Source organism: Alligator sinensis, unplaced genomic scaffold, assembly GCF_000455745.1.
Source record: "Alligator sinensis unplaced genomic scaffold, ASM45574v1 scaffold267_1, whole genome shotgun sequence".
Classification (NCBI taxonomy): domain Eukaryota; kingdom Metazoa; phylum Chordata; order Crocodylia; family Alligatoridae; genus Alligator; species Alligator sinensis.
The window spans coordinates 78575-103666 of NW_005842100.1; the positions used below are offsets into that span (position 1 = coordinate 78575).

A 25092-nucleotide genomic window follows, 5' to 3' on the forward strand; every position below is an offset into this window, starting at 1 on the left:
TGCACGGAGCCATGCTGGCGAAAATTGCCTGGAGCTCAAAAGCTTCTCTAGGTGCACCAGTTCCCAGAAAATGGAGCACCCTCAGAAAGCCTTGGCTCTCTCGGAGGACCATGAGTAGTCTCAAGCTGTCATGGGTGTTTTATTATTTATTTATTTACAAAGAGGAGGTGGGGTGGGAAGGTTTAAAAAGGATGCCCCCAAGTTGATGGTGGGAGAGATCTTGCTGTCATCCTTCCCTCAGCGGCATGGCTGTAGGAGCAGAAACCCACTGAAGACGTGGCGGTATGATGTTGGGGGCAGTACTTTGGCTGAAGGCTGAGAGCATGAAAGTAGCTGGCATAGAGGAAGGAAGTTTCCTCTGAGCAGAGTTCTGTCAGCAGCCGGCAGGTAGAGAGGTTGCTGTATGTAAATGGGGGTAGTAGACTCCCAAAGCAAACATTTCAATTGTACCTGTGGACAGCACTAGAGTGAGGTTCAATCTTTGCATTTGGTATGTTTGCAATATTTCTTGTGGAATTAATTTCTGTGTCAGAGGCTGCTAGTGTGGGAGTAGGTCTGATAGCAGAAAGAGAAAAGTTATGATGGTATAATTGTGAATGTACAGAACATTCCCATCTGGCAGATGGGTTTAGAGTTGGGTATAACAAAAGTATTTTTGATTAGATTTCAAACTAAGTGTCCCTGTAAAGAAATATTGTAGCACAAGGGTATATAGGCCTTTGGCCTTGTTTCATTGTGACAGTTTATTGTTTTGTTACCTTGTAAGAATTGTGGAATAAAAGCTAGGATGGGTGATGTGTGCACAAGAGAGCTGGGCCATGCTGTTACTGGGGATATTCTTAATTGCAGGATTTTTTTTTTAGCATTAGTTCTACACCGAGCTAATTAAACTTGATTGTTATTTGACCCGGCTACAAATTATTGAAACTCTTTTGTAAAGTTTCTGTAGTATAAGATGATGCCTAGGGTGTTCTAGCGTTTAGTGTAAAGGGTACTGGGAGCCTAAACTTTTGGACTCTTCTGTTGACTCTGCTACTGACCCAGCCTGTGAACTGGGGTGAGTTGCTTAACCAAAGTGGCCTTGTATTCCTTAGTATATTGAGTATCTCCTGTTTTACAGAGGTATTTTGAAAGTTTTATTTCCCTTGTTAACTGACTTTACTTTTAAAAGTCCTTGAATAACCTTGCCCTTTGACAACCACTCATGCTTATTAAAGAAGAAGAAGGATGAATAGCCTGTCCCCCTCTTCTGGGGATAGAGATGTTAAATCCATATTAATTCCTTTCTGTGTTTGTTTAAACATTTGTATTTATTTATTTTGCTGTAGTTACAAATCAGTGGTTTCTTCCTGCTGTTAGAGGAGATATCCCTCCAGGCTGTGCGGCTCATGGTTTTGTTTGTGATGGCACCAGAATACTAGTATTTGGAGGAATGGTTGAATATGGAAGATACAGTAATGATATATATGAATTACAGGTATGAAACGATGCAGTTTCAAATATTGCATTACTTATCCATTTTATTAAATGCATATTGTGCATTATCAGTGTCATTTGAAAGTTGTATAGGGTTTGTGTGCAGCTTGAAGAGAAAATAAATCTTCAAAATAGGATATAAATATGAAGAGAACATGGCTTGAAACAGAAACTAAGTATTCTTTTATTCTGTCAAAGCAAAATAAAGCTGAATAATGTACGCAATGGCTAGTGAGTGAGTAGGTCTTCATGAATTTGTTGGCACTTTCACTAGCTTGTTTTGTTCATGCTGGTGTTAGGAGGGTACCGGGAAATTTTTAATAGTCCACTAAAGTTTGCACAGAAAACAAACAAAGAATATTCCAAATTGTTGTCATTTGGGTTCTCAAATTATGTTTGTTTATAGAATATAAATTTGTGATTTCTGAAGATGTCTGTCTTTTTGTCTTTAAGGCAAGTCGATGGCTATGGAAAAAAGTAAAACCCCAGCCTCCATCTACTGGTTCCCCACCTTGTCCTCGACTTGGCCACAGTTTTTCATTATACGGCAACAAGTGTTACTTATTTGGTGGCCTTGCAAATGAAAGTGAAGATTCAAACAATAATGTTCCCAGGTATATGTTTACTGGGTTTGAACAAAACACGTAGAGTCTTTTCTGTAGTGTGTTCCTTTAGCAACACTGGAAATTATTTAGACTCCCTTTTTTCTGATCCCTAGGATTTGATGATACATTTCTGAACTTTTGTCTCCTTTCCCTTCAGTCATCTGTCAGATTGAAGTTTTTCTGACCTTTTGAGTTGGGTTTTGAATAATAGTTCAGCTTAATAGCATGTTAAAACTTTGGTGTGTAGTTTTGTAGCTTTTAATATGAATTTCTTCAAACTAATTTGAAGCCTTGAGAATCTTCCTCATTTAGTCTGTTGGTTCTGGAAGCCTTTTTTTTTGTAACCATGAAGTGTGCTTGTATTGATGAGTTACTTTATTTACAATTGTAAATTTGATTTAACAGCGACCATTTGGATAAAACAAAGTATCAAGAGTTGTGGACTCTCTCTCACCCATTTGATCTTCAGTGAAGGTGGCTAGTCACAACAGTTAACTGTTCCAAATCTCTCTTCCATTTGCTAAATAAGATTTGGCTGAAGTGAAAACCAAAATACAAACAATTCTGTAAAAGGAACTTGCAAGTAAATAATTTATTTCAATTCAACAACAAACGGTACATTCCCCTGACCACCCTAAGAACTTCAGCACATAAATAGCCTGTTTTCCCCTTCTTGTCCCCTTTGTTTGCATCTTGCCCATCATCTGATACACTGTGACATAGTGTAGGGATTTTCAACCTTTTTAAATAAGTGTACTCCTGGTATACCCTTTTTTAGTAAGTGTACCCCGGGGCGGTGGCAACAGCAAGCGGCCAGATGTGGAGCAGGGGCTTGGCAAGTGGTGTCAGTTCAACGTCTTTGCAGTCCTGCTCTAGCTCTGCCCCGGCTCAGCCCCTGTGAGGTAGCAGCGTGGGGTGGCAGCTCTCTATCTCCACCTGCCCTTGTGTACTCCCTGGGACCCTTCGAAGTACCCCCAGGGGTACGCGTACCCCCGGTTGACAACCCCTGACATAGTGTATTTATAAGTTTAGCTTTTAACGTCTCACTTGCTGAGGATGCTTTTTCTGATGTGGTGAATCACGCTAAGAACATTGGTGCCAGTTTCTGCTAGGCTTTTTCATGGAATATTGTGCATCAGACATGGCATGAAAGCAGGCTTTCTAGATGTGTGATTTATACCATTATAGTTTTTCATGATCTGAAATCCACCTTATTTCACTGCTTCTCATTCTTAACTATCACTATTTTTTTTTCAAAGGTATTTCTTAAAATTAATATTAGCCTTCTTTTTCAGCTGCCTTTTCTCTTCCAAATTGGATCCTCCTTATTTTGTTGTACAGAATACCATCATGTTTGAGGGGTACTGGAAAATTAAAATTAGACCTTTACCATGGTACAGGGTCCTTAATATAAAGAGCTGTATATATTTTACCTGTATTATTGCCATTTATATATTGTTTAATGAAACTTTTTTTTTTTTTTTTAATATCTTGCCCTAGATATTTAAATGACTTCTATGAACTGGAACTACAACATGGTTCTGGAGTCATAGGTTGGAGCATTCCAGTGACAAAAGGGATCTTGCCTTCTCCTCGAGAATCTCACACATCCATCATATATTGCAGAAAAGATTTGGGAATTCCAAAGATGTATATTTTTGGAGGGATGTGTGGCTGTCGACTTAATGATCTTTGGGAACTTGACATAGGTGAGTGTCCAAGTAGAGTATCTGTTTCGGGGCATATCTAGTGTTGAGGAAAAATGAAAGCTTTTGAGGGTAAATGATGTATTAAACTCAGTTACCTAGGAGGGTTTACTAAGATTTGCCCGTGTTCAACTATAAATTATTGTTCACTGGGTTAAGACATTCTGATTTTTTTTTTTTTTTTTTAAAGTCTATAACACCTGCATTTTCTGTCACTGCTAGTATTTTGCAGTATTCATTTTCACTCTGGTGTTTTAAAGGGTCTTATAAAAACTGAAACGTATTAATGGATTGGGAGTGTAATCTCAGTTTCAGTTTGCTGGATCGGTTAATATTTGTCAACTCTTTATATGAGGGTTGGAAAGAAGCTTAAGTATGAAAATATTTTTCTATTTTGAAGTTATTAAAGTATTATTAACATTTTAGTCAGTGTTTCTCAACCTTTTTGGATTTGAAGCACCTTCTACATAACTGGGTGCCACTCTATTCACAAAATTTAAAAAAAAAGTAATGTGTACAATGCAGCCCTTGCATCCTTCCCCAGCAGTAGGGATGGGGAATTGCCCAGGCAGACGAGCCTGAGCCTGTACTTTCTGCTTAGTTTATCTGCTTACTGTATCATGCCACACAGCACCCTTCAGAGGATCTGGTGGCATGTCCCACCACCCTGGTTGAGAATCACTGACATAGGAATTAGTTTAGCTTTCTTGCTTAGTTGCATTTGATACTTAGCACTTCCTGAAATCTAGATAGAGAGATGCACAGATACAGAATTTTTATCTTAATGATTTCTCTGTGTGGTGTGTGTGTTTTTGTTTTTGTTTTTTTTTTTTTAAAGGAACAATGACCTGGTCAAGACCAGAAACTAAAGGGACAGTGCCACTTCCCCGCAGTCTCCATACGGCCAATGTAATAGGAAACAAGTATGTCTGTTGTTAAAAGCTCAACTCTAGAAAGGTACACCTAGTAGGAGAATGATGCTATAGTGTTTCTATATTGGATTACTCTTGCCACCAGTGTTTGGTGTAAACAATTTTGGCCTTGTGGAATGCTATTTTGGATATTGTTGTATCCCTAGAGACTGTAGGAATTAATGTCATTATCCAAGTTAAAGTAGTTTATGAACTATAGTAACATGGACCTGCTATCAGTAGGGGGCACAGTCCAATGCATTATTACTTAAGTGAAAAGTAATGGTTTTAGCAAATGATAAAAAGCACTAATCTAGAAACAGTTTTTTTTAAATGTGAAATAATCATTCATGAGGGTTTTATTTTATTGTTTCATAATGATAACTCATGAACCATGATAGTTTTATTATCATAGATTTTAAGTAGTATGCAGTTAGATGCCTTGTGTTCTAGATGTGTAGTGCCTCAGCACTGTAATATACAGGAGTTGAGGAAGAAGGGAGAGTGCTATTCCAGATTTATAAAGAGGGGTGGGGGTATTTTTAAATGCCACTCTAATGTTTAGAATTCCAAAAATATGTTGTTTGATTGATAGAGAATTTTGTTAAAAATACCTTCTCCTGGCATTGATACAGGAAAGAGTTGAGTATAAAAATATAAGACAGGGAGGGACTTCCTGGCTGATTGAATCTAGTCCTCTGCTATCACGGGACCCATCAAGATCCGTTTAATAAACATACAGTTTTTTTGCCCCCACTACCCTATTTGGAAGCTTGTTCAAAAAAACCTGACTGTTTTAATGCTAGGAACCTCCTTCTAATTTCCATTCGGAAGCTCATTCATTGCCCTTTAGTTTAAATTGTCTATACATACATTGGGAGAGGGGGGAAAATACATATGCTCTTTTAGCTTTTATCCCTTATTTAAAAAAAAAAAAAAAAAAGTCTCTATTCTTATCATCCTACCAGCCACTCTCTACCTGTTCCAGTTTCACTTAATCTCACTTGAATTTGGGTGACCAAGTTCACCATGCCTATCGATGATGATTACCCTTTTGATTTCATAGCTGCTTTCAAGCACCATGCATACTTATCCCTATAAAATTCCATCAGCAGACTTGAACCATGTAACCCAGCTGAAGTATGCATGTATCTCTCTCCTTCTCTGGCTGCTTGGTAAACTAACACTAAATCCTGTAACCTTGATAAAGTCAATGCACTTGTCTATTTTGTATCAACTTGGGTGGGGGAGTACTTGTAGGTACCCTCTAACACAGCCTAACTTTTCTTTTTCTTTTATTGGTTTTGTCAGAAATTTTTATCAGACTAACCTGTACCTTACCTTTTTATTCTTGATATCTGACAATGTTCCAACTTAAGAAGGTCTGCTGTGAGTTTTGCATGGAAGGGGTGTAGAACTTCTGTGTAAATTTAACTTCCAACAGTGCTAGCAGTTTCAGAGGCCTCTGATTAATTTAAAGCTGTAGTGTATAATATGTAGTACTTTTTTCATTCACTTATTTTATTCAGCACTTAGCTAGGGACCTGTAACAGTACACTGTAGAAAGAGACATGGGGCATGAACAATGTCATGTAAACCACAATTGGTAGTTGTAAATAATATAAATATTGTTTTTTCTTAGTCTGTGATGAGGTACAGAACAATACAGTAGGGCTGTGAAAGTTACTAATTAGCTTTCTCTCTCTCTCTCTCTCTCTCTCTCTCTCTCTCTCTCTCTCTCCCCCCCCTCTCCTCCCCTCCCCCTCTCCTCCCATCCCTTCCCCCTGTATTTTTCAGAATGTATGTTTTTGGTGGATGGGTTCCACAGGCAGCAGAGGGTGAGATTTCTGCTCAGGATAGTGAATGGAAGTGTACCAGTTCATTTTCTTACCTAAATTTGGGTTAGTGTTTTCTGCATTTTTGGTTGATGATAATATATTGAATGCTTGTTTTAACCAATAACCTGAGTAAATTCTTGAAAAACATTATGAAGTTGTAAACCTAGACTTTAAAACTAGGCACCAGTTTTCATGTCTTACCAAGATCAGTAGCAGAGTTTGGTAGTGTGCACTTAATCCAAGAAGAGGTGGTTTGGACAGTGGGTTGTAAGCATTCAGCTGTGTTGTAAAATACTTTGCTGGGGTGATTCTGCTGTAGACATAGCCCTGTTTACTATAATATAGGATTGTACTGTAAGACAAATGTCTTAAACAAGGCTGTTGCCAGGAGCCAGTTAATTGCACTACCTCAAGATCTCCGCAGTGTTTTTGCCCAGTGTTATGAGGCAATTGAAGATCAGGAAAATGTCATCTTCAAAATTATTTTGGGGTTATAATACAATGTCTACAAATTATTTGAGGTCTATGCTTAGATGATGTCCTGCTGGATAGAGGGTACTGGAGATATTTATATAAACTTTTGTATTTTTTGTAGTTGATCACTTCCATTTTTTTCTTTTACTAGAAAGGCATATTATATCAAAAAGACACTGATTTTTTCAAGTTTTGCTTATTAGATACCACAGAATGGATAAGTCTAATACCAGATTGTCCGGAAGACAATAGTAACTTGTTACCAGGGCCAAGAGCTGGACATTGTGCTGTGGCAGTTGGCACTCGTCTCTACATCTGGAGTGGTAGAGATGGTTACAGAAAAGCTTGGAACAATCAAGTTTGCTGCAAGGATCTTTGGTATCTAGATACTGGTGAGTCAGAACATCATAGAGGCCCAGTTATAAGAAACGCATATCAGTTTGATATGGAAACTTGACATTACAAGTATTTTGAAGATAAGTTCAATGAACGTTTACATTCCAGAACTTATTCTAGTGAAACACTTGTGCTTCTGTGGTGCTGATTTCAAAGATTACTGCTGTAGTTCTTTAGTAAAATTATTTATTTGAAGACCTGTGTAAGAGATGCGTGACTAAGTTCACAACATTACTAAAATGCTTGAATTCAGGGTGCTGGAGGGCACATTCTAAGCAATAATAAATGTTTTTTTGTAAGTGTCTAAAATTTTCCTAACTTCCATTTTTAGTTGTTGCTCTTCTCATTTACCCATTAACAGTTCTTGTATTTGGTCTTGGTATACTTCAGGTACTTGTGAAAGATTGTTTAATGAAACTATACATAGTTTTGGGGTTTTTTTGTGCGCGCGCGCATGTCCCCTTTCTTCTTCTTCCATGTGGTGGTTGCATAGTCTTTTTTGGAAGAATCTTTGTGAATTCTGTCCCACTAAAGTTCCAAAAATGCTTAATGCATATAATCCCCAACTAAGGAAGCTTATTCTCCTTGATCATATATGATGCTTCCGTGTATGTGTCCCAGAATGTCAATGACCTTTTCTGTTGCCAAATTATTTTTGAAAAGCTCTGTGTACATTTTTACAGTGTCTTAAAAACAATATTTATTCTTCACCTTTTAATATTTCTGGTGTATTTCATATTTCATAACCTGTTTTGAAAAGTGTTATGTTACTGGGCCTGTATTGTAAATAGTTCAAGAAATGTGCACTGTTGAGTTGTCATTACACAGATATTCTTTGAACTGGCCTAGAAGAGCTAAATATTCCAACTGTATTTCATTGGTTTCTTTTAGAAAAGCCGCCAGCACCATCACAGGTGCAGCTGATCAGAGCTACTACTAATTCTTTTCAAGTTAAGTGGGATGAAGTTCCTACAGTTGAAGGATACCTTCTTCAATTAAATGCTGATTTGCCAGTGTCTGGAATACCTGTCACCGGGGTTCCTGAAGCATCATTGCTGAGTTCACAGGGTAACAATGCAATATGTCTTTTAAATGTGATAAAACCACTGCACCCTACAAAGGAATGCATTAGAAATTTAGCTTGAAAAAGGATAGCCTGAGAGAGCCACTAAAGTGGCTTAAAGCCAAGTTTTCAGTCTCAACCTTCACTGTATGTTCCCTAGGCATAGGCAAGGATTTGTCGTACAAATCCTTTGTACAAGGGAACATACAATGCAGGTTGAGGATGGGAAACTTGGCTTTAAGCCACTTTAGTGTTTCCTGGACCTGAGTTGGCTGTATAATGGGGAAGTCCCTTGATACAAACTAGAACAGGCTGAGCTTAGAACTTCCTTATGGAGTAAAGTTATGGATATATTTATTTTTCATAACACAGTCATACTCAAAGTCCTAAATGCAGTAAATTCCATTTTGGGTCACCCTGTTACAAAGGGTTGCGTGGAATTGGTATATAGAATGCATTTTGTACTTCGCTAGGTGAATATTCTGAAATCTGGCTCTAAGGGCATTTCGTGAAGATGTGGGGAAAGAATTCTAAAATGAGTTTATCTAGTTGTATGGAATCTTCTGTGCATGACTGAGGGAGAAGGAAGTGTTTGGTGTGGGGAGGTGGATTTCCTTTGGTTTGGCTTTACAGCTTTACTTTGGTGTTCTGATACTGTAACAAGAATCTGATTCTTATTTACACAAAGATCTCTTTATATGCTACCCTACCTTGTCTTGTTAATTGGAATAACAGCAATTCCATACAAAGTATGTTAATATCTGATGCAATTGATGGGTTTGGTTTTGGTTTTGTTTACCTGTTAGGTGCTCCTGTTATACATCAAAGTCAGCAGTCTGTGAATATGGTGCTTCCCCCAGAAATCAAGCTGGATCTTCATGGCCATGCAAATAACATGGTTCCTAATAATGTAAGTGTAAAGTTAATAGTGTCAGATGGTGACAAGGTGTCGGTGATGGTCTTGCTCCTCACACTACTTTGCCAACTAACAATTATGTTCTTCTGGCTAGGTACATGTTTCTGTTTCATCTAATTCATTATTAAAACTAGAAGCTAAAGAAAATAAGACAGAACCTGAAAATACGGTTATGCAAGAAACTACAAAAAACCATACAGATTCTAAAGGATTCAAAGAGTCAAATGCCCCTTCGTTTTTGCCAGCTTGCACTTCAGGTAAAAGGCCTATACAGAGGAGAATCAGGAAGAACGAATTTTTTTTTAATTGTTTCCATAAACCTAGACAAATATGGCTGTTGATATTTTTTCAGTTCGATAGTTTATTAGATGCCTTAATCCAGGAGTGTCAAACTCATTTAGCCCAAAGGGCCCAATGAATGGTGCATAGCCAGCCCTGTGGGGTGGATTGGGCCCATGAAGGCCACCCCTCGCCCCCCAACCCCCCCGCGAACATGCATTCCACATGGCAGCCAGTCCAAAACTCACACTGCAATACCTGTCCTGGGGCAGCGACAGGTGGGGCACCACATGCAGTGTAGATCCTGGACTAGCCAGAGCAGGTACTCCATACAACACATCCTGCATCAGCTGGGGCAGGTGCTGTGTGGAGTGTCGTAGACGAGTGTGGGGTGGCTGGCATGGGTCACAGGCTAGCTGAGATGTGTGCTGTGCAGTGTCTGGGTCAACTCTGGAGCTGGGAGCAGTGCCAGGGGGCTGGATGATGGGGTTCTGGCCCTCCGGCTGTATCTTTAGACACCCCTACCTTAATATTTTTTTTTAAGTTGGGTCTCAAAGTTACTGTGCATGTTTAGCAGAAGGGTGGTGGGGAAAGACGACCCTAACGTTCTCAGTTCATGATCCTGTAGAAGGCATGAAGTTGTTAAGGCTATATTTATTTATTTTTTTGACAATCAAATGTCATATGCAGTTCTTCACCAGAGAGAAGTACGTACAGCATCTTTTAAATACAGCTACTCCTCGCTTAACATTGTAATTATGTTCTTGAAAAAGGTGACTTTAAGCGAAACAGTGTTAAGCAAATCCAATTACATCACATTAGTTACTTACTAGCAGGCGGCAGCCAAACAATGTTATAACTGAAAATTGTGCGACTTTAAATGAGTGTGTTCTCTAATAGATCAGCGATGTAATAACGAAACAACGTTAACCAGGACAATGTTAAGTGAGAAGTACCTGTATAGTAGTGAATATAATGTACTTGTACATAACTGGTGTAGTCTGCAAACTTAAAGCAGTAGTAATTCTTTTTAGCAGTAACATTGGCTGAATTGGGTAGTCTGTTTAATTATGATGCTCTTGACCGTAATGCCACAAAATCCTTTTAAGGGTACCGTAGTGTGATGCACAGTATTAGTATTGTTACGTGTGCAAATGCCGATACATGATTTGTAAGATAAACTTGGATTTTTCAAATGGGAACCCATAGTGTCAAAACCGTTCTGATCTGTTGTGGTCTTTCTCAGGCTTTTTGTTTTGGTTTGAGGTTTGTTTGGGGGTGGGGGGTTTGCATCAGAAGAATTGCTCTATTTTTCTGAAGGCAAAAAAACAAGTGAAAGCTAAGAGCTGGCATTTTCTATGGGATGCCTTGAGTTTGTAAGCTGTGAACAACTGGTCTAACATAATTGTACTTGATTATGTCCTGTGATTGAGATGATGTCAGTGCTTGTATGGTGGGTTTTTTAAAGAGTCCAATTCAGCTACTGTGGGGAAAACTTGGGCATATGACATATTAACCCAGAAACTAACTATTACAGGATAAAATCTTAGTCAGTACATTGTACATTTTGCAAAGGCTTAAGACTTTGTACTTGTCTGGGTGATTCTTTTTGGTATTAGGCATTTCTTTCAACCCAGTTTTGTCTGACCATGCTAACTTTTAGCTGAATAGTGGACTTGAAAACCGATTAGACATATATTATCAATTCAGGAATACCTGGAGTATTTCAATATCTCCTGCACACATTTTTTTCATCTTATGCATAATTCAAAGAAAAAAAATAAATTGTAGATTTGTATGAGTAGAATAATTAATAATACCAAAGATGCTGCTAGGAATGAATATAACAAGGCTAACATTGGTCTGTGTTTGGCTAGAATCCATTTCTATAGAAGATTAAAATACTTGGATCAAGGTATTCGTTGGTTTCTATCTTATTTGAACTCAGGATTATCTTTTCTATATTTTAGGTCTTCAGGCTTCAGCTAATGTAGGTGAATTACATGACTTGGACACACGAAATGTAAATCCTGATGCTTCTGTATCCAGTAATATCTCCAGCACACAAACTATGGTAACCCAGCAGGCTGTTAAAACTGAGTCATCAAGTACAAATGGGGCAGTTGTTAAAGATGAAACTTCACTAACAACATTCAATTCAAAATCTGAAGGTTTGAAATGTGTTTCACATACTGTATTTTGAGCCATATTTATCTAAGGCCATCAAAATTCTTCTAGTGTGGCGGGTTTCTCATTTTGGCTAGTACCTGGGCTTGGAATAGTGCTTCAGGAGTTGATGACATTTGGAAATTGAGTGACATCTTTCTTCCAAGTGAAGAAAGTTCTTGTAAACTCCTTTTGTCTATGTGAGCAAGCTGTATGTGTTTGCTCTATGTGGCTCCTGAACTGAAACGAGTTTAGTTCCTTTGGTGCATTGTTACAGAGCAGAGCTTATTGGTATATATGCAGCACTGCACTAAACACAGCTATGTTCCTTCCATTTTTGGAAGCCATTGTGCACAGAGCAGGCACAGCATGTCTCGGCACAGGACTGCCATGCATATCGTAACTGCTTGGATTCCATAGAGCTAAACATGCACATTCAACGCGGGCTCCCTCAGTTTGCCTCAGCAGAATGGTACCGGTACACAGGGCAGCCCTGATTGGCTGACCTAGACGGCCTGTCTCTCCCTGCAGCACAATGTGAGATTTGTGAAGGGGATGTCTTCTGTTCCCTGCTTGGCTGGAGCAGCCAAGTCCAGTAAGTGACATGCTCCCTGGCTGGGAGTGTAGGGCTACTGTGGCTCCTCTTGGAAAACAACATATACAGATATTCACACTGCCAGGAGAAAGTCTCTTGGGAGCAATTTAACCTTGGCTGTTCCCAGGTAATTTCCCATCCCCCCACACTCCCTCCAGAACGACCATTTTTGATCTGGGTGAAAAATCCTGAACTTCTATATACTTGTGGTTTCTTCTGGGACAGCAGTGACTCTCCCGGGGGAAACCAAATATCTCTACATGGCCTAGGAATCCACTGTTCAGGTAACAGTGGTGGCCAGTTTTGGTGCCTGTAACGCATGTCTACCACTTTGAATTAGCTAAGATGATCAGAGGTTTTCATTTGACTTTCTCAACATTGTGGAGCCTCATACCAAAGTTGAACAGTTCATAAGATAAATTTATTACATTTGCAGTGTTTTTTTCATAAGCTGATTGAAATTTCTGAAATAAACAGTTAATGTAAACCTTAATGTGCAAACTTCCAGTGCAAAATAGCTTAATGGAAGTGAAGAGTCAAAACTTGCTCTAGCCTAAAAATAACTGAGAAGCATGTCCTTGTTTAACCTTCTTGTAATACTGCTTGTAAGTGCAAGACGTTTTGTTCAGGGATTGTTTGTTTGTTTGTTTGTTTGTTTGTTTGTTTTTAAAAAGACATGTCAAGACTGAATACTAACACAATCTTCCTTTGTTCACATATTTGGAATAATGATTCAGATTTGTTTGAAACTTGACTAAAATAATTAGTTTCTCATCCTATTACTACATTATTTTTTTAATAATGTACTTTGTTGTATTCTGTTCAAATGTCTTGGCTGTAGTTATTTGTGTGAGCATTGCATTAAAAATCAAATGTTTAATACTGACTGGGCAATATATGCCACAGTCTGATGTATTCTCACACAGTTAAACTCTGTCGCTATTTAGATGCAGTTCCAGACCCAAAGTCTTAATTCAGTATTGGGTCTTCTGTTTGCAATATCAAAAAAATGTTACAGTGTTTTGTAAAATTAACATAAGTAACTGATGATTAACAGTTGAATTTATTAGTATTGTTCAGGCTGTAAACAGAATTGTTTGTAAAACAATAAAATGTATCTATAATATTAGACTTCTGCAAAAGATGCTTACTAAATGAAGCTGTAAAGTTTTTGTGTTTACATGAAAATGTTTTGAGTCAACTAATGGCTTTTAATATAATTCTTGTTTCTAGTGGATGAATCAACTTTTATAATGCAGTCAAATAGGGTCAGCCCTGGACAAAGAAATGATACAAATGAACGCTTACCTGTAAGTATGTGACCTTGTCTAATCAGAACTAATAAATGTTGTTTTACTGTTTAGAGGGACCTTCACACTTAAAAAATAACAAAATGTTTTACTTCACAGCGTTATGGTGAATAATCCAGTCCAGTTGCAAACAATTTGGTTATATTGAAGCAATGATTTTGGAAAGGAGAGGAGGAGGCTTAGTTACATATTTGAATTCTAAACCCTCTTGTTTATCACTCAGCACAGTAGAACTATCTATACATGATTATAAAGTATGATTTCTCTATACAGTACTTCAGTTGAAAGTATGTATTCTTGTAGTTCATTTAATGAAGATCCCTTGAACTTTGAGATTATAGTACAGAACTGCTTAGTCTACAAAGTTCTAAAGTGGTGATGTCCTTTTTGGAAGGGACCCCCTTTCCAGGCATGATGCTCAGAGTTAGCAGCAGAACATGAGCTGTCTGTTTCTAATAACATACCTTCCAAGTTGGATTTTTGAAGAACCAACACTTTTAACCAATTTAAGCACTCAGTGTTTTTAACTACATTTCAAATAATGATAAAATGTAACATACCAGAGTGATTGGGAATCAATATGTGTATCCGAGTCTTGAAATGTGACTTTTTTTATATTACATTGAAGTATGGATGGTCTACATAACATGTTCCTCAAATACTAGAAAACTACCCCATTAAGGCAGATGGCAACAGTGAAAACAAGAGAACGACAGTGGTATGATGTGGGAATTTTTAAAAACAGCAGTGCTTTGGTGAGCCAGTTCTACTTGCTACCAGAAGAAAAAGCAAGCATCTCAAACAAGGTAGCTGCTATGTTGTTTGTTCTTCCTTTCCTTCCTTCCTTCAATTTGTTGCCTAGGTTTGCTAACTCTTGAGATTGGAACTTGGAAATTTTCTGATTACAGAACATAAAAACTGTAATCTCTAAAATGCAAAGTGAGGCTTGAAATTGTTGCAGATGCATAACTTAAAAGCTATTTATGCAGTTGCCTTCAGTTTCAGTGGGGAGGGGAACAAAATCTGTTCACAGACACAGGAAGGTGAAGTCTGGTCAAGAAGTGCTTTTCAAGAAGTATAAATAAAGAATTGCACTCTTTGATTTTTTTTTTTTTTTTTGTCTTAACTTTAATACCGCTGATGAAGGTGTTTTTTCTCTTATTTAGTAGGAGAAGTATAATGTATTATTAGTGTGTTTGTCAAGAAAAGTAATAGAGCTATGCAACTAATGAAAATTAACTCCATGTTTCTTACCAAAAAAATAATTTCTTCTGCCTTTTTCACAGACATTGACAATGATGATCAGCTAAGCATTATCATCCTGGTCAGTCAGGAACGTCTCTCAGTAAAACAGTGGTCAAAAATTGCTTTACACATAGCAGTTAGAAGCTTTTCTTCCCAGGCTTCTATAATATAACAGTTTAACTTTAAACATTTATGTGAATTTTGTATCATTTAAATTTTCAGACAGAAAAGGAAGATGTTCCAGACTACAGGTTACTTAAGAAACAGGATCTCCTTCCAGGCACGGTGTACAGGTTCAGAGTTGCTGCAATTAATGGGTGTGGTGTAGGCCCTTTTAGTAAAGTCAGTGAATTTAAAACTTGCATCCCTGGTTTTCCTGGGGCACCTTCAACAGTCAAAATCACCAAGGTGAGAGGTTGAGATAATTAAACGTTATGGAGACTAAAATGCTAAGGTTTTGTTTGCTGACTTAACCTGGGAATTTGTGGGTTCTACTCTTGAGTACATCTTGTAAGAAATAGTATCAAAATTAGATGACTAAATTATGCTTTCTGTAATGCTTCCACTGGATTTACTATAAACCACCCATATTTACACTCAGTGTTATGAGGGGATGAAATGTTGGTTATAGCAACTGAGACATTTTTTACCGGACATCTGCGTTTATTAGACCTCTGGCTCTGACTTCAAATCCTTGTCTTTAAAAAATAAAATGTAGGATGGGGAGGGTAGGTGGGAGGAGGGGCAGGGAGAAGGAAGAGTTGACAAAATCAAGAGATCCAAAGATCCATATGTAAATACACACGCCTCAAATGATGTAGAACAGGATGGGCAAAATACAGCCCATGGACTGGATCTGGCCCGTCAATTGATTGTATACAACCTTTGGCTGCTCTAGGGTGGGAGCACAGTGTGGGCTGCCCCAAGTTGGGCTTGGCCCCATGTGGAGCGTGTTGGGGGCAGCTGTAGGCCAGATTGGGGTGGGGGGTGGATCACACTTCTTGGGTTAATTGTGCTGCATATGCCTTCTGCTCCCTCCCACAACTGGCTCCTGGGACCTGGCAAGCAGGCACCCACACTACCCCTGCACTCTCACGCCCTCCCTACACACAATATACAAGAGCAGGGGTAGGCAACCCTTGGCAGTCATGCTAGTGTGTGGCAAGCAAAGGCATTTTCCTTGACATGTGTGCCTTGGGACCCAGTTCTTGTTGTGGCAGTGCAGCCCCAACCTCATTCCCTGCTGTCCTTCTCAGCATGTGTGTACCTGCTGCTGGCAATGAGCCAGGCTAGGGTTCTGCAGACCATACTGCAGCTGCTTGCAACCCTCCCCGCTGCCTGCTGTGAGCAGCTTGGCCTCTGGTGGGCAGAAGGGGCCTGCCCAGACCCTGGGTGGGCTGTGGCAGGCAGCTGGGAGGCTGCAAGCAGCTGTGCCAAGGTCCACGGAACCCCAGCCCGCTCGTCGCTGGTGGCAGTTGCACGTGCCTCAAGGTAGACTGTAGGGAAGGGGCTGAGCCTGGGCTGCCCCAGCAAGCACTGGGCCTCTCACGGCACCCCCACTGTCTGCCTCAGGCATACCCGCAACCTCAACTTGTAAGATGTTGGAATTTTTGGCACTCTGCCCAAAAATATTTGCTGACCCTTGTACAAATGTATGATTTCATTTTGAGCTATTATATATGCTACTCAAAAAAAAACCATAAATAAGGACACATATTTCTAAAATAAAATTAAAATGTGTTATAGTAGATGCTTGATTTTTTTTTTTTTTTTAATGCATTGTTTTTATCTACAATTTATTAAACTGATATCTTTTGAAAGATTGTGTGCAGCCCTCGACAGCTTATCAAAACTCATTAAGTGGCCTGCCAGCTGAAATAATTCTTCACCCTCGATGTAGAAGGGCAGCAAGCATGATCAGGGGACTGGGAGAGACTTGCATATAAAGAGAAACTGAATAGGATGGGACTTTTTAAGCTTTGAAATGAAATGATCAAAGAGGGCATGATAGAGGTTCACAAACTAATAAATGGTGCAGAGGGAGGAAGTAAATATTGATATTCTCTCTCTCTCTCTCTCTCTCTCTCATTACATTTAGCAGACCTAAAAGTTAACTATTAAGTAAAAAGTTTAAAGTTTATCCTCTTTCTGCATCAGCATCCAGTCTGCCACTGAGAGACAAGATGCTGAAATGGGTGTGTACCTATGGTCTGACCCTGTAAATGGCAGTTCTTGTATTTTGAAAAGTGATATTTTAGATTTATTTAAACAAAAATCTAAGAAGTTATAACCTTTAAAATTAGCCATGGTTCCTAAAAGTGATTGACATGCCATGATAAGACTTGGAATCTATCTCAAACCTCTTCAGTTACAGACTGCCAGACCGATATTATGTACTTCCGGTGCTACTCTATTTTTGTTTGTTTGATACATGTGTGAGCCAGAGGATAAGGTGTCTTGTCTTGTCTTGTTTTTGCCAGTAGCGGCATTGGCCTTGTGTTGTAACGGATTAATAGTAGTAAATACTTGAACAACAAAAACAGAAGCTGTGAAGAAGAAGAAGAATAAACAACAGGTTGGAGGAAAAATGTTCTTTTAGACCAGGGATTGGCAACATCTTTGGGTAGAGTGCCAAAAACACCTGCAACCTCAACTTGTTAGATGTTGGCATGCTAGGGCAATTGACAAGGGAGCTGTGAGGGGCCCAATCCTTGTTGTGGTAGTGCAGCCCTGGCTGCTTCCCTGCTATTGTCCCATTCCCCCCCCCTTTTTGCTGCCAGCAACAAGCTGGGCTGGGGCTCTGCAGACCCCAGTGCAGCCACTTGCAGTCTCCCATCTGCCTGCCACTGTCAGCCCAGGCTCTGGCCTGGTCCCTGCTGCCCATTACAGAGCTTGGGTTGCTCACAGCAGGTGGTGGGGAGCCTGCAAGCAGCTGCACCAGGGTCTGCAGAGCCCTGGCCCGGCTTATTGCCAGTGGCAGATGTACACATGCTTCAAGGTGGATGGGAGGGAAGGGGCTGGGGCTGCACTGCCACAACAAACATCGGGCCCCTTGCAGCTCCCCTGCTGTCCGTCTCGAATCACATGAGCCAAGCAAAATGCCTTCACGTGCCACATTCTGGCATGCGTGCTGGGGGTTGCCTACCCCTGTTTTAAACAGTCTCTATTTAATGGCAGTGGAACTTTATGCAATGTATTGAATTCTACAGTGGAATATCAAGAGTGTTATGCTTATATACAGCTAATGACTGATTTTATTTTTTTTTCTTTCTTTCTTAGAGTGTGGATTGCATTCATCTTTCATGGGAGCCTCCTGCTTCACCCTCTGGAAATATCTTGGAATATTCAGCTTACTTAGCTGTTCGTACCACACACATACAGGAAAATCCAAATCAGCTTATGTTTATGAAAATATACTGTGGTCTTAAAACATCTTGTATAGTGACTGCTGCACAGCTTTCAAATGCCCATGTTGATTACACTGCTAGACCTGCTATTGTATTCAGGATTTCTGCAAAGAATGAGAGAGGATATGGACCAGCCACTCAAGTTCGATGGCTCCAAGGTAAAGGAGATACCAAATGTACTGTTTTAAACAGGATTCAGCTTTGCTTTAGGAAAACTGTTAATGCAAAACTCTTCAGTTCTCCAGAGCATCATGTATGAAGTTCTTGAAAATTTGATGTCTGTGGCTAAATACAGACAGTCAAAAAGCCCAAGGCTAAATCAGTTCAATCTTTGTAGGTTGGTCTAAGCTGCGTAGATTGAACTGATAAGCAAGTGAACAGACATTCACTTTTGATTCTAGAAATGCATCCGTATGTCTTCAGTGGCTCAGGCCAGAAACCAGGGGGCTCTAGAGCACGCCTTCTGGCTCGGCTGGAACACAGCTTGGGGCAAGGCTAGCCCACCCACCTTATGGGGGGAGGTGCAAAGCATCCTGGGGTGATGGGGGACTGAGAGTTAACTTGAATCTCAAGGGGATTTGGGACAGAAGTTCAATAAACAGATTTAATCTAAATCAGTTAAGTTTGATACTACATCCATCCAGGTTTATCTTAAAATGGTTGTGGGCATTTTGAAAGTGGTTTATGTGCACTAAGCTTCTGTTGTATTACAGATTTGAATTAGTTTCTGATCGCTTATACCAGTTTTACGTGTAATTTCTGCCCTTATGAATGTTCTGTACAGGTTTTACAAGAAAGAAGTGCTTCTATTTCACTTCAGTGTTTATATGTGAAATACCGTAGTTACTCAAATATAAGATGGGGTGTTTTTTCCCCCCAGTCTGCATGGGGAAACTCCTTTTCTTACATATGCATACAGGGAACCCTCATTAAATATGTTGTCTATGATTAAACTGATGAGAAGCAGCATGTGCTCAGTAATGGAAACCAACTGTGAAGTTGATTAAATGCAGCCAAAACTGAGCATGACTATAAAATACATGGCCCATATGGGTCAAATACACGTATAGATTTTTATTTTTTTATGTGTTTGGCCCTTAAACAAACAAACAAAACCAGGGTCTGGAGGTACTGCAATACCAGGCTAGCAGCAGCAGGACTAGAGCCAGCCCTTCACCTTCCCCTTGGTGCCAAAAATACTATGGTTAGTGAAATTCATCTGAATAAGATGCATGGCAGTGTCCATTGCACTCAGCCCTTCTCAGCTCTTTCAAGTCATGGTGAACCACTATATTGAATACATCTTGGCTTCCTCTTCATTCCCACAGCTGAGCTGCACTTTTCTTTCCCATTTCCAATTATTCCTTTTTCTTCACCAGCCTTAAATGTCTAGCAAACATCACCAAATGGGGCCCTAAACAGTATACCCAGAATTCCTCTATTGGCCTCTCAGCCTACTCTTTATGATTAGTGTAGCCCTGCCCCCATAAGGTGGAGCCAGGCCAAGTAAGCATGCACCTGGCATCCTCATGTGGCTTAAACCACCATGTGCCCCTCTGGCATCCCACTGTGGCCTCCACACACTCCTTTTTCAGCCTTACCCAAACCACCAGTTGAGAGTGTAACCAAGGCGTAAGCCTTCTGGCTGTAGCACAAGCTAAGCCCTCCCTTGCTCTGAACATAAGCAGTAGTTACCTACCTGTATAACAAGGCTTCCTTTGACCCCAGGTAATATTGCTCTGTATGGCAGCAGCACTTTGCCTTCCTCAAAATAACCCCACTCTGGACTCTGTCTCTGCCCTGAGTCAGCAGCATTCTTCTTGCATTAGTTCTAGGCTAGCCCAAGTGTGAGCCAGGAGTTCTCTGCAACTCTCCTGCCACGGAGCTCTTTCCTTTGCAGGCTTCAGGGTCAGACTGCCTCCCCTGGCTCGGAATCTGTGTTTACGTACCTCCTGGGCTGTCCCCCTTTCAGTCACGTGGCTCCCTGAGTGGCCACAGGTGTTTCCTGATTTAGCTGGCTTGACCCCCAGGGTGACTTGCTGCTGTCCTCTGCTATCATAATATCTTGTCTCCCATGTAGGGTTCTAGCCGAGTTATTCTGTAGTGCAGCTAGTTCTGCAGTAAGTACTTGTAGCAGGTAAATCCCTAGGTAGCTGTTCCCTGTTACCTCATAATAAGCAGCTTTTCCTGTCTGAAGGCTCTCCCTGCTGCTCCGTTTCTCTCAAATTAACAGGAGCCTTTGGCTCTGTTACTCCCTCTCCCCCACCCCCCCTTCCATATTTGAAGTACACAAATATACTGTACAGTGCTGAGCTCTGGGGTCACCATAGCTTGAAACACTGCTGGGACCCAGCCCAGTGGGAAGTCATGTGCCTTTTAAATTTGGCTTAATATCAAGAATAGTTTGTACTGTATGGACATAGGTTAAGAAGTGCTGCTTAAGAGGTGTGTTTATGGAGTACCTGTGCCAAAACTTGCAGCAGTTTCAAAAAAGGTAAAATGCACCAGCTGGGGATGAACTAAATTACTCCATGCATGTTTATTTCAAAGTTGATGTTTTCAGATTTGCCCCTTACTTCCATGTACTCAGGGAGAGCAGGGTCTGATGGTAAGGGGGTGAGAAGAAAGGGCTGCATAGAGAAGAAGTTGTGGTGGGGGAGCAGAGGGCCCCCCAGATCTATCTATTTGTCCCCCAGTGGGAAGGGGACAAATTCAAGGCAAACTTGCAATAATTAGATTCTACATCTGGAAAATTATAACAGATTTACAGATTTTCCATATGTAGTTCCTAATTATTGGAGGTGTCACCTTATATTTGAGTAAATACAGTAATAGCAACTGCAGAGTTAGTTCACTAATTTGGGTGAACACAAAGGCGGAAGAAAGAATACATTGTTTTACCCTAAGAACTATTTAAAACAAAATTAAATTCCCCAAAACTTTCATCCTGCTGATGCCAACCACTAACCTAGTTACTAATAAGTTGGTTCCTCCTGCCTTTTATTCCCTTAAGGAGAATGTTTTGCTGTCAGATGAGGAGAATTAATTCTGTTCACTTTATCTGTCATTTCTAGTAGAGACAATGAAATCACTGCGTTTTTTTAAATGGCTAAAATCACAGTGCTTTCTTGGCTCATTGGATCAGTGAGCTGTTTGTCATCTCTTAATCACCTCTGCAGTAATTGCAGGGTTTGGTTTGAAAGTGAAAGCACGGTTTTCTATGTAAAAAGTTATGTAATGTGGGGAAAAGACAATTTAAAAGAATCCTCCTTGGTGTTAGACATTCTAGGCCAGGAGTTGGCAACCCTCAGCACACGTGCCAGAGCATGGCAAGCAAGGCCATTTTGCTCAGCACGTCACAGCCACCCCAGGCTCTGGGCAGCTGCTGCTGACCCATTGAGCCCAAGCTGCTCACAGCAGGCAGCCAGGAGACTGCAAGTTCTGCTGCAAGCAGATTGGGCTCCATGGCTGGCAGCAGCTGCCCAAAGCCCTGGCTGGTGGCAGGTGGGAGGCTGCAACAGCTGTACTGGGCTCTGGAGCTCCAGGTGGACTCCATGTTGGTGGCTGCGTGTGCACCTCCAGGCAGACAGCCGAGGGGCAGGGGGACTGAGGCAATGCAGCCTTGGCCCCTCCCTTGCTATCTGCTTGGAGGCTCTGTGTGCAGCCGCCATAGAGCCAGTGCCAGTGCTCTGAGCTTAGTGCAGCTGTTTGCAGTGTGCCTGCTGCAGCTGCCCAAAGCCCAGGCTGACTGACAGGCAGCCAGGAGGCTGCAAAGAGCTGCACTGGGCTTCAGGATTCTTGGCCAGGTTCCATGGTGACAGCAGCAGTTGCATGCATGCCTCTGGGTGGGCAGTGGGGGAGAGGCCAGGGTTGCACTCCCCTAGGCCCTTTTCTGCCCAGAAGTGCACATGCAACCTCCACAGGGCCTGGCTGGGGCTCCAAAGACTGGTACAACTGTTGGCAGCCTCCCGGCTGCCTGCCACAGTTGGTCCAGGCTTTGGGCAATTGTAGCAAGCGGCAGACAGGCTGCAAATAGCTGCACTAAGCCCCAATACCAGCTCTGTTGCCGGTGGTGACTGCAAATGCACCTTGGGGCACTGGGGGGTGGGGCTGAGGCAGCACAACCACAGCCCCTCCCCTGCTGCCTGCCTGGAGGTGCATGTGCAGCCCCTGCCAGCAATGAGGATCAAGGAACGGCCCCTCACAGTTGCCTGCAGTTTGCCTCTGGCATGTTAAGTTGAGGCATGTGTCAGGGTTGTGGTGTTTTTGGCACTGGCCAAAAACATTGCTGACCCTGTTCTAGCGAAGGTTAGAACAAATAAATGTTTTTGTTTGGCAAAAACATTTATACCAAAATGTCTGAATATAAACTTAAATAATTATTTGCTCTAGTCAGCATGTTTGACCACTTATGAAGGTATGGAATATTTAACAATGTCTCTCTTTCTTTTTTGCAGAAATGAAAACATCAAGTTTAAAGTAGAAGCAGTGTAATAAGTCAAGTTTGAATGTAGTAGTTATAATTAACACTTGTACTATTTTGTAAATGCTCCAAATATTTTATTTTTGCATTGTTTTTTATCTTAAAACTATATAGCCTCTTTTTTTTTCATTTTAAGCATCAGCATTATATCACCTTGCCTGGGTTTAATTACTCCATGGAATTAGTTTTTATGGAAGATGGAAAAATTAGATTCTTACCATTTTCTATTTAATAGCCACTTTGATAGTTTTAACTATCGCCTGTTTTTTAAATCTATAATTGGCTTTTGAAGCAGAATTTAATCTTGTGCACCTGTGATTGTTACACATTTCTGCCACTTGTGCTAGTATTCAAAGATGAGTTTGTAGGGAATGTGATTGCACAGTTATTTCATGAAGACTTGGTCTGTGAGCAAATTCTTTTTGAGTTGTATACCACATTGCCGCTGTGGTATGAGTGCAAGAAAACATTTCCAGTTATTATATAGTAACTTAAAATGTATAGGATATTTTAATATATGCTTTTTGTAAAGAAACAATTTTTTTCTACTATTTGTAACAAATATCTTAAATCTTTAAAGGTATCCCCTAAAGATATACAAAATATAGAAACTTAAGTCATTTTTCTTAAGAAAAACAAACTCAATGTAAATGCACTACTAGTAGTTATGATTTTTCCTTTTCTAGTTGTACAAATCTTAAACTTGTAAATATAAAATGTTTACAAGAGGCCTTTTTGGTCTATTATTAAACCCTCCATGGGATTCATTCTTTTTTTTTTTTATCCATATGCTCTGCTTTTAGCATATGCTTGCTTTTTGCACTAAAATAACTTACCTCATTCTTTTGTTTGTAATCACTTGTTTGCTTCCATAACATTTCTGTAATGCTTCTGTTTAAAAATTTAACCAAAGTTTTAAAATACGTGGTAAGCAGTTTTGCACATATTATGCTAACTTTGTAAACATATCTATTCCAGTTAGGCTTCATAAGTGCTCGTTTGCTTTACCTATATACTCTCCCCATCAAGTCCATTATTTTCCTTTCTACCTAGCTATCATTTTTTTTCATCAAGTAGCTTGCTATTTAGGTCAGAAAGAACCGCTGTTGGGAAGAGAGGTTGATCCATTCCTGTGCTAAAAAAAACATTTGTTTGCAGTAGTGAAACAGAGGTAACATTTTAAATCCTGCTTATAGAAAATTGTTTACCAAAGTGTAGAGTAAAATGGCTGAGCTGTGCAAGGTTTTTAGCTGAATAAATTGAGGCATTTAATAAGAATTTTTTTATAAAATCTGAATTTCTGCACGTGCGCAATGAAATTTATACTTTGCACTTTAAACATGTCCCTCAATGCCAAAAAAATATGTATCAAGGTGGAATTACCTGCTTCTTCCCCTTAACCTTGTCTTAAGAACCCTCTAAATATAGAATATAAAATAAGTATGAACATGCCTGTTTCACTTTTGTGGGGGAAGAATTGGGAAAATATTCTTGAAGAGATTTAATAACCCAAATATTCTTGAGCAAATTTTATGGCCAAGTTTTTGGACCCTTGAAAGTAGAGTTCATAATGGAAGTGCTAATACAGCCTTAGCTAGTGCAGCACAATCTGTAATGCCACATGGAGATGCTGGGGACCTTAAATCCTCAGTGTACAGTTGATTTATGACATAGGAGTAATATAAATAACTTGACTCCAAAGAGGAAGAAGAAAAAACCCTTGTTTTGTTTATGATGACTGATGTCAACAGATTCACTAGAAGCAGTGTTTACATTCTGAAAATACATAAGGCTTTTTTCCTGCAGATGGACAGGTTTTTAAACTTTTTGTTTAAGTCTGCTTCATCAGTTTAGTCTTTGATGCTGTCTATTAGGGGTGTGCGAAGCTTTGGTCGCCGACTTGATTCGGAGAAGATTCGGCCCAATTCAGAGGCTAAATCACCAAATTGGAAGACCAAAAAAACCCCCTCCCAATTGATTCGGAAAAAAATTTGGAGATTGGGAAGGCAGTCTTTCAGAGAAACAGAAACTAAGAAGAGGGAGGGGGGGGAGGACTGACATCTGTAGCTGGCCAGTGACTGTGGTCTTTCCCCGAGTCCCCTTCCAATCACAGTGCTCTGGGGGAGAGATGTAGAAACAGCATATAAGCCTATGTTTGCAGCCTTTCTATCCCTTTTGTGAGCTGTTTCTGCCTGAGCAAAAGAGGGGCAGGCAGCTGACCG

General features: G+C 40.1%; 1 protein-coding gene across 1 annotated transcript in view; it reads left to right on the forward strand.

Moving 5' to 3' along the window:
* HCFC2 (host cell factor C2) overlaps positions 1 to 24886 on the forward strand; it is a gene marked incomplete at its 5' end in the record, with an annotated part of 25451 nt that extends 565 nt beyond the window's left edge. The window contains 15 exons of the mRNA XM_006024281.3: positions 1329 to 1477; positions 1930 to 2090; positions 3582 to 3790; positions 4626 to 4710; positions 6496 to 6599; positions 7214 to 7402; positions 8298 to 8474; positions 9276 to 9379; positions 9480 to 9642; positions 11635 to 11835; positions 13659 to 13735; positions 14401 to 14541; positions 15203 to 15388; positions 18260 to 18545; positions 22845 to 24886. Coding sequence (XP_006024343.1) covers positions 1329 to 1477; positions 1930 to 2090; positions 3582 to 3790; positions 4626 to 4710; positions 6496 to 6599; positions 7214 to 7402; positions 8298 to 8474; positions 9276 to 9379; positions 9480 to 9642; positions 11635 to 11835; positions 13659 to 13735; positions 14401 to 14541; positions 15203 to 15388; positions 18260 to 18545; positions 22845 to 22870 — 2258 coding nt within the window. The remainder of the gene's footprint in view (positions 1 to 1328; positions 1478 to 1929; positions 2091 to 3581; positions 3791 to 4625; positions 4711 to 6495; positions 6600 to 7213; positions 7403 to 8297; positions 8475 to 9275; positions 9380 to 9479; positions 9643 to 11634; positions 11836 to 13658; positions 13736 to 14400; positions 14542 to 15202; positions 15389 to 18259; positions 18546 to 22844) is intronic.
* Positions 24887 to 25092: the final 206 nt, after the last annotated feature.